Below are 10,258 nucleotides of genomic sequence, written 5' to 3' on the forward strand. Positions count from 1 at the left end.
GGGCTCTGGGTCGTTCTTCGTGCTTTTGGAGTACCTGACCCTCTGCTCACGATCATTAAGGACCTTCATGATGGTGAGCGGGCCCGGGTAAAACTACGTGGCCGGGAGTCAGAGCCATTCCCTGTACACCTTTGGGTGCGACAGGGATCTCCTCTGGCTCCCACATTATTTAACATCTATTTTGACCACGTAGTTCGTGAAGCCTTCAATAGCTGTACCGGGGGAATCTCCATATGGTACAGATATAATGGGAGGCTGATCGATGCCCGGGTGCGGTCAAGGGATGGCTCCCTATTGCTCAACCACGTTATGTATGCTGATGATTTGGTAATAGCTGCTCAGTCAGAGGAGGAGTTGGAGACGCTGCTGCTGAGACTGGAGCATGCCACTAAGAGGTGGGGCCTTACCATCAGCCCCACCAAAACTAAGCACCTGCCTGGGTATTTTGTACCATCGGACACTCCACCCCCACAACTCCCGATCGGTGATGGGGCAGTTGTGGAGAGAGTGGAGAGTTTCCCATACCTGGGCAGTGTGCTTATGACTGGCTCCAGTTTAGCAGCAGAGGTCTCACTCCGAATCAGTCGAGCGGCAATATCTTTTCATCGGTTGCGTAACGCTGTGTGGAAGCTACCTGGTCTGTCGCTCCGCACTAAGCTTCAGGTCTTCTTGGCCACAGTCATTCCCTCCCTTCTCTACGCTTGCAAAACGTGGACCCCCCTAATGGAACATCTTCGCCGGTTAGAAACATTTAGGCTGGCCTGCCTACGATCCATCCTGGGTTTAACCAGACTGGATTGTGTGAGGAGCTCACAAATCCTTGAAAGATCTGGGCAAGGTCCCATCGGTGAGCTCATCCTGCGGGCAAGGCTGCGATGGCTGGGTCATGTAGCCCGCATGCCGAGCCACCGCATGCCGAAACAGCTTTTGTTCGGCCGGATTGAGGGGGCAAAGCGGGTGCGGCACGGGCTAGAGAAGAGATGGAGTGATGTGGTACAGGAGGACGTGGAGCTGAGTGGACTTGCCGATGACTGGTACCAGCGGTGTCAAGATCGGCCTCTGTGGAGGAGGCTCGTGAAGGATGCTACTGGGCAGTTGGAGGTAGTCGCCCTCCAACAACAACGAAGGGCGGAGGAGCGACGCTCACAACAACGAGCGGAGCGCCGGGTAGCCAAAGCACAGCAGGTTGGCACAGTAGGGGGCACAGGTGGTGCATCAGCCAGTCATCTCAGTCAGTCGACCCGTGGCACCTGGGTCTGCCCCGTGACCTCCTGCCAGCGGGCGTTCGACACTTCATGTGGCCTCAGGGTGCACATAGCCTGGCACAAGCGTCGTGGTGACGTCACCGCCACTTAGTGGCGAATGGCGGTTGTTGTGTGTTACTCTGTGTGTGTGTTACTCTGTGTGTGTTACTCTGTGTGTGTTACTCTGTGTGTGTGTGTGTTACTCTGTGTGTATGTGTGTTACTCTGTGTGTGTGTTACTCTGTGTATGTGTGTTGCTCTGTGTGTGTCTGTTACTCTGTGTGTGTGTTACTATGTGTGTGTTACTGTGTGTGTGTTACTCTTGTGTGTGTGTTACTCTGTGTGTGTGTTACTCTGTGTGTGTTACTGTGTGTGTGTGTGTGTGTTACTCTGTGTGTGTGTTACTGTGTGTGTGTGTTACTCTGTGTGTGTGTTACTGTGTGTGTGTGTTACTCTGTGTGTGTGTTACTCTCTGTGTGTGTGTTACTCTGTGTGTGTGTGTTACTCTGTGTGTGTGTGTGTGTGTTGCTCTGTGTGTGTTGCTCTGTATGTGTTACTCTGTGTGTGTTACTCTGTGTGTGTGTGTTACTCTGTGTGTGTGTTACTCTGTGTGTGTTACTCTGTGTGTGTGTTGCTCTGTGTGTGTGTGTTGCTCTGTGTGTGTGTGTTGCTCTGTGTGTGTGTTGCTCTGTGTATGTGTGTGTTACTCTGTGTGTGTGTTACTCTGTGTGTGTGTGTTACTCTGTGTGTGTGTTACTCTGTGTGTGTTACTCTGTATGTGTGTTACTCTGTGTGTGTGTTACTCTGATGGGGCAGTTGTGACCAGCTCTGGTTTGACAGCAGAGGTCTCACTCCGAATCAGTCGAGCGGCATTATCTTTTCATTGGTTGTGTAATGCTGTGTGGAAGCTACAGTAAGGGAAAAAAGTATTTGATCCCCTGCTGATTTTGTACTTTTGCCCATTGACAAAGAAATTATCAGTCTATAATTTTAATGGTAGGTTTATTTGAACAGAGAGAGACAGAATAACAACAAGAAAATCCAGAAAAACGCATGTCAAAAATGTTATAAATTGATTTGCATTTTAATGAGGGAAATAAGTATTTGCCTCCCTCTCAATCGGAAAGATTTCTGGCTCCCAGGTGTCTTTTTATTCAGGTAACGAGCTGAGATTAGGAGCACACTCTTAAAGGGAGTGCTCCTAATCTCAGCTTGTTACCTGTATAAAAGACACCTATCCACAGAAGCAATCAATCAATTAGATTCCAAACTCTCCACCATGGGCAAGACCAAAGAGCTCTCCAAGGATGTCAGGGACACGATTGTAGACCTACACAAGGCTGGAATGGGCTACAAGCCCATTGCCAAGCAGCTTGGTGAGAAAGTGACAACAGTTGGTGCAATTATTCGCAAATGGAAGAAACACAAAAGAACTGTCAATCTCCCTCAGCCTGGGGCTCCATGCAAGATCTCACCTCGTGGAGTTGCAATTATCATGAGAACGGTGAGGAATCAGCCCAGAACTACACAGGAGGATCTTGTCAATGATCTCAAGGCAGCTGGGACCATGGTCACCAAGAAAACAATTGGTAACACACTACGCCGTGAAGGACTGAAATCTGCTCAAGAAAGCACATATACATGCCCGTCTGAAGTTTGCCAATGAACATCTGAATGATTCAGAGGACAACTGGGTGAAAGTGTTGTGGTCAGATGAGACCAAAATGGAGCTCTTTGGCATCAACTCAACTCGCCGTGTTTGGAGGAGGAGGAATGCTGCCTATGACCCCAAGAACACCATCCCCACCGTCAAACATGGAGGTGGAAACATTATGCTTTGGGGGTGTTTTTCTGCTAAGGGGACAGGACAACTTCACCGCATCAAAGGGACGATGGACGGGGCCATGTACCGTCAAATCTTGGGTGAGAACCTCCTTCCCTCAGCCAGGGCATTGAAAATGGGTCGTGGATGGGTATTCCAGCATGACAATGACCCAAAACACACGGCCAAGGCAACAAAGGAGTGGCTCAAGAAGAAGCACATTAAGGTCCTGGAGTGGCGTAGCCAGTCTTTAGACCTTATTTCCATAGAAAATCTGTGGAGGGAGCTGAAGGTTCGAGTTACCAAATGTCAGCCATTACAATTATAGACTGATCATTTTTTTGTCAGTGGGCAAACGTACAAAATCGGCAGGGGATCAAATACTTTTTTCCCTCACTGTACCTGGTCTGTCGCTCCACACGAAGCTTTGGGTCTTCTCGGCCACGGTCATTCCCTCCCTTCTCTACGCTTGCGAAACGTGGACCCCCCTAATGGAACAACTGCGCCAGTTAGAAACATGTCAGCTGGCCTGCCTACGATCCATCCTGGGTTTAACCAGGCTGGATTGTGTGAGCAGCTCACAAATCCTGATAAGATCTGGACAAAGTCCCATCGGTGAGCTCCTCCGGCAGGCAAGGCTGCGTTGGCTGGGTAATGTAGCCCACATGCCCAGCCACCACATACCTAAACAGCTTTTGTTCGGCCGGATCGAGGGCGTTAAACGGGCGCGGCACGGGCTAGAGAAGAGATGGAGGGATGTGGTATAGGAGGACGTGGAGCTGAGTGGACTTGCCGATGACTGGTAGCAGCGGTTTCAAGATCGGCCTCTGTGGAGGAGGCTCGTGAAGGATGCCGCTACTGGGCAGTTGGAGGCAGTCGCCCTCCACCAACAACGGAGGGCGGAGGAGCCACGCTCACAACAACGAGCGGAGCGCCGGGTGGCTAAAGCACAGCAAGTTGGCACAGTAGGGGGCACAGGTGGTGCATCAGACAGTCATCTCAGTCGACCCGTGGTACCTGGGTCTGCCCCGTGACCTCCTGCCAGCGGGCGTTCGACACTTCACGTGGCCTTACCGTGCACGTAGCCTGGCACAAGCGTCGTGGCGACGTCACCGCCACTTAGTGGTGAATGGCAGTGGTTGTGTTTTACCCCTGCGTGTGTATTTAGCCTTCGTCACTTCACGTGGCCTCAAAGTGCACCTGGCCTGGCACAGGCGCTGTGGTGACATCACCGTCACGTAGTGGCGAATTGGCGCGTATTGGTATTGCGTGTGTGCAGTGGGAGCTGTGTGTCCAGAGTGTGTGTGTGTTCCTGTGTGTGTGTGTGCAGTGGGCGTTTGGTGTGACGCTGTGGGAGTTGATGACGCTGGGCCAGACTCCCTACGCTGACATCGACCCCTTTGAGATGGCGGCCTACCTCAAAGATGGCTTCCGAATCCCCCAGCCCTGCAACTGCCCCGACGAGCTGTACGGAGACAATCACACGCACCGCACTACTGCACCACACCGCACTACTGCACCACACTCCATTAACCACACTGCACTACCACACTCACCGCACTACTGCACCACACCGCACTACTGCACCACACTCCATTAACCACACTGCACTACCACACTCACCGCACCAGTGCACCACACCGCACTACTGCACCACACTCCATTAACCACACTGCACTACCACACGCACCGCACTACTGAACGGGACAAGCCGACGCAAGCGCCACACCACACGCACCGCACCACACCAAACGCACCGCACCATACCGCACTACATTGCACTCACCACACTGCATTGCACTCACCACACTGTACTCACCACATTGCACTACCGCACTACATTACACTCACCACACCGCACTACTGCACCACACTGCATTACCGCACTACATTACACTCACCACACCGCACTACTGCACCACACCGTACTCACCACACTGCACTAACGCACTACATTACACTCACCACACCGCACTACTGCACCACACTGCATTAACCACACTGCACTTCCGCACTGCACTCAACACACTGCACAACTGCGCCACACCACACCATACTCACCACACTGTACTACCACACCGTACTCACCACACTGTACTACCACACCACACCGTACTCACCACACTGTACTACCACACCACACCGTACTCACCACACTGCACTACCACACCACACTGCACTACCACACCACACCGTACTCACCACACCATACTCACCACACTGCACTACCGCACCACACCGTACTCACCACACTGCACTACCACACCACACCGTACTCACCACACTGCACTACCACACCACACCGTACTCGCCACACTGCACTACCACACCGTACTCACCACACTGTACTACCACACCACACCGTACTCACCACACTGCACTACCACACCACACTGCACTACCACACCACACCGTACTCACCATACTCACCACACTGCACTACCACACCGTACTCGCCACACTGCACTACCACACCGTACTCACCACACTGCACTACCACACCACACCATACTCGCCACACCGTACTCACCACACTGCACTACCACACCGTACTCACCGCACTGCACTACCACACCACACCGTACTCACCGCACTACCACACCACACCGTACTCACCACACCGTACTCACCACACCACACCGTACTCACCACACTGCACTACCACACCACACCGTACTCACCGCACTACCACACCACACCGTACTCACCACACTGCACTACCACACCACACGGTACTCACCACACTGCACTACCACACCACACTGTACTCGCCACACTGCACTACCACACCACACCGTACTCGCCACACTGCACTACCACACCACACCGTACTCGCCACACTGCACTACCACACCACACCGTACTCACCACACTGCACTACCACACCACACCATACTCGCCACACTGCACTACCACACCACACCGTACTCACCACACTGCACTACCACACCACATGGTACTCACCACACTGCACTACCACACCACACCGTACTCGCCACACTGCACTACCACACCACACCGTACTCGCCACACTGCACTACCACACCACACCGTACTCACCACACTGCACTACCACACCACACCGTACTCACCACACTGCACTACCACACCACACCATACTCACCACACTGCACTACCACACCACACCGTACTCACCACACTGCACTCCCACACCACACCGTACTCGCCACACTGCACTACCACACCACACCGTACTCACCACACTGCACTACCACACCACACCATACTCGCCACACTGCACTACCACACCACACCATACTCACCACACTGCACTACCACACCACACCGTACTCACCACACTGCACTACCACACCACACCGTACTCACCACACTGCACTACCACACCACACCGTACTCGCCACACTGCACTACCACACCACACCGTACTCGCCACACTGCACTACCACACCGTACTCGCTACACTGCACTACCACACCACACCGTACTCACCACACTGCACTACCACACCACACCATACTCGCCACACTGCACTACCACACCACACCGTACTCGCCACACTGCACTACCACACCACACCATACTCACCACACTGCACTACCACACCACACCATACTCACCACACTGCACTACCACACTACACCGTACTCACCACACTGCACTACCACACCACACCATACTCACCACACTGCACTACCACACCATACTCACCACACTGCACTACCACACCACACCGTACTCACCACACTCCACTACCACACCACACCGTACTCACCACACTGCACTACCACACCACACCATACTCGCCACACTGCACTACCACACCACACCGTACTCGCCACACTGCACTACCACACCGTACTCGCCACACTGCACTACCACACCACACCGTACTCGCCACACTGCACTACCACACCACACCGTACTCACCACACTGCACTACCACACCACACCGTACTCACCACACTCCGCCATATTGCCTCCACAGAGCGCACTGCAGCGATGTGGTGGTGTAAAGATGATGAGGTGATGACGTGGTGATGACGTGGTGATGGTGATGGTAATGATGGTGGTGATGGTGGTGGTGCGGATGTGGTGATGATGGTGTGGTGATTGTGGTAGTGATGATGATGGTGTGGTGGTGATGGTGGTGATAATGGTGATGATGATGGTGTGGTGATGGTGTGGGGGTGGTGGGGGTGATGGTGATGATGGTGTGGTGACGGTGTGGTGATGGTGCTGTGACGGTGCGGTGATGGTGCGGTGACGGTGTGATGACGGTGTGGTTACGTGACGGTGTGGTGACGGTGTGGTAATGACGGTGACGGTGTGGTAATGACAGTGATGGGGTGGTGGTGATGGGGTGGTGGTGACGGTGATGGGGTGGTGGTGACGGTGATGGGGTGGTTGTGATGGTGATGGGGTGGTTGTGATGGTGTGGTGATGGTGTGGTAATGACGGTGATGGGGCGGTGGTGACGGGTGATGGGGTGGTGGTGACGGTGATGGGGTGGTGGTGACGGTTTGGTAATGACGGTGATGGGGTGGTGGTGACGGTGTGCAGGTTTGCAGTCATGGCGTGCTGCTGGGCGCTGGACCCAGAGGAGAGGCCGAAGTTCACTCAGCTGGTGCAGTGCCTCACCGAGTTCCACGCGGCGCTCACCGCCTACGTGTGAGCTCACCGCTCACCACCGACGTGTGAGCTCACCGCTCACGTGTGAGCTCACCGCTCACGTGTGAGCTCACCGCTCACCACCGACGTGTGAGCTCACCGCTCACGTGTGAGCTCACCGCTCACCACCGACGTGTGAGCTCACCGCTCACGTGTGAGCTCACCGCTCACCGCTCACGTGTGAGCTCACCGCTCACCACTACGTGTGAACCTGACAACTCACGGCTCTGGTGTGAGCTCACTGCTCACCACTCGCATGTCAGCTGACCGTCTTCGTGCGAGCTCACCGCTCGCCACGTACATTTGAACTCGCTACTCCCGGCTCATGGCCCTATGCTCGCCGCTCTTGTGCGAGCTCTCCACTCGTCGCCCACCGCTCGAGTGTCAGCTCACCGCTCGAGTGTCAGCTCACCGCTCGAGTGTCAGCTCACCGCTCGCCACTCGTGTGTGAGCTCACCCTGTTATCCTTTAACTCCCATCTGGGTTCCCGCTGATATCTCGTCACGCCGTTGACTTTTCTCATCTCGGGAGCTGTGAGCGGGGCAAGGGGTGACCCTGCACAGAGAGTGGACGCAGGGGGCGGTGTGGGGCGTGGAGATCAGACGTGGGTGGAGGTTTCACGGGGTGACGCAGGTCACGGGGCGACGAGTCAGAGGTGAAGGGTCAGGGGGCGACGAGTCAGAGGTGAAGGGTCAGGGGGCGATGCAGCTCAGAGGGCGACAAGTCACGGGTGAAGGGTCAGGGGGCGATGAGTTGGGTGGTGATGCCAGTCAGCGGGTGAGGCGGGTTACGTGGTGATGCAGGTCAGGGGGGGGGTGGTGTCGGCGTGGGAGGTGGATGCCGCCGGGTAGGGGGTGGTTGCGGTGGCGCTGGGTGGACACCGAGGCCGGCCTCCCTCGTCGTCCCGCCCCTCGTGTCTCTCAGCGCTCGCTCCTTACGCTCGCTCTGCTTTGTCGTTTTTGTTTTTAATACATCACACACACACACATATATATCTCTACACTTCACTCCTTCGTGAGAGACTTTTGTGTAGAATCGTGGGGGGGGGGGCGGCGACCGCGCGTGAGGTCACGGGGGGCTCGGAGGTCACGGGGGTTCGGAGGTCACGGGGGTTCGGAGGTCACGGGGGGCTCGGAGGTCACGGGGGTTCAGAGGTCACGGGGGTTCAGAGGTCACAGGGGGCTCGGAAGTCGCGCCACTCCGGCGAGCGGAGGTCACGCGCGGACGCCGAGGCCGGCAAGAATTAAATGAAAAAATATAATATTAATAAATAAATAATGCTGATAATCGGCCGCTCCGGCGAAACGCTGGGGGGTTACGTGCAGCCGGCCACGTGGCGGAAGTGACGCGTTGCCATGGCGGGAGTGACACGTTGCCATGACGAGGGACACGTTGCCATGGCGGGAGTGACGCGTTGCCATGGCGGGAGTGACACGTTGCCATGGCGGGAGTGACACGTTGCCATGACGGGAGTGACACGTTGCCATGGCGGGAGTGACACATTGCCATGGCAGGAGTGACGCGTTGCCTTGGCGGAAGTGACGCGTTGCCATGGCGGGAGTGACACGTTGCCATGGCGGGAGTGACACGTTGCCATGGCGGAAGTGACGTTGCCATGGCGGAAGTGACACGTTGCCATGGCGGGAGTGACGCGTTGCCATGGCGGAAGTGACGCGTTGCCATGGCGGAAGTGACACGTTGCCATGGCGGGAGTGACACGTTGCCATGGCGGGAGTGACGCGTTGCCATGGCGGAAGTGACGCGTTGCCATGGCGGAAGTGACACGTTGCCATGACGGGAGTGACACGTTGCCATGACGAGTGACACGTTGCCATGGCGGGAGTGCCGCGTTGCCATGGCGGGAGTGACACGTTGCCATGGCGGCAGTGACACGTTGCCATGGCGGGAGGGCCAGCGCTGAGCGAGGGCGATGATCCGCTGCCGGGGGGGGTAGAAGGTGGGGGGCCAGACGTGGGGGGGAGGGAGAGGGGTGAGGTAAAGGTGGGGGTGGGGGGTAGAGGTGGGGGGCGTGATAGAGGTGGGGGCGGGGTAGAGGTGGTGGGGGGGGGTAGAGGTGGGTGGGGTGGAGGAGGTGGTGGTGTAGAGGTGGTGGGGGGGGTAGAGGTGGGGGGTAGAGGTGGTGGGGGGGGGTAGAGGTGGGGGGCGTGATAGAGGTGGGTGGGGTATAGGAGGTGGTGGTGTAGAGGAGGTGGTGGGTGGGGTAGAGGTGGGGGGTAGAGGAGTGGGGGGGGGGTAGAGGAGGAGGTGGTGGTGTAGAGGAGGTGGTGGGTGGGGTAGAGGTGGGGGGGGGGTGGTAGAGGAGGTGGTGGGTGGGTGTAGAGGAGGTGGTGGGTGGGTGTAGAGGTTGGTTTGCGTGTCTCGTTGGGCCCTCTCTCGTCTCGTTGCGTGGTGGCTGGAGGGGGTTTGGGGTCGAGTCTCGCCAGGGTTTGAGCGGCCTTCACCGACGGCGCCTTGAGGATGGACGTGGACGCGGCAGCCGCCGCCGACTATTTAGGAGCCGACTATCGATGTTGTAACCGCGT

General features: G+C 56.2%; 1 protein-coding gene across 1 annotated transcript in view; it reads left to right on the top strand.

Moving 5' to 3' along the window:
* The window catches only part of RYK (receptor like tyrosine kinase), a 73,421-nt gene extending 64,649 nt beyond the window's left edge, over window positions 1-8,772 (top strand). The window contains exons 14-15 of the mRNA XM_032980276.2: window positions 4,396-4,532; window positions 7,608-8,772. Coding sequence (XP_032836167.1) covers window positions 4,396-4,532; window positions 7,608-7,719 — 249 coding nt within the window. The 3' untranslated portion in view covers window positions 7,720-8,772. The remainder of the gene's footprint in view (window positions 1-4,395; window positions 4,533-7,607) is intronic.
* The last annotated feature ends 1,486 nt before the right edge of the window (window positions 8,773-10,258 follow it).

Source organism: Petromyzon marinus, chromosome 64, assembly GCF_048934315.1.
Source record: "Petromyzon marinus isolate PM22_M1 ecotype Great Lakes invasive population chromosome 64, UKy_Petmar_22M1.pri1.0, whole genome shotgun sequence".
NCBI classification, from domain to species: domain Eukaryota; kingdom Metazoa; phylum Chordata; class Hyperoartia; order Petromyzontiformes; family Petromyzontidae; genus Petromyzon; species Petromyzon marinus.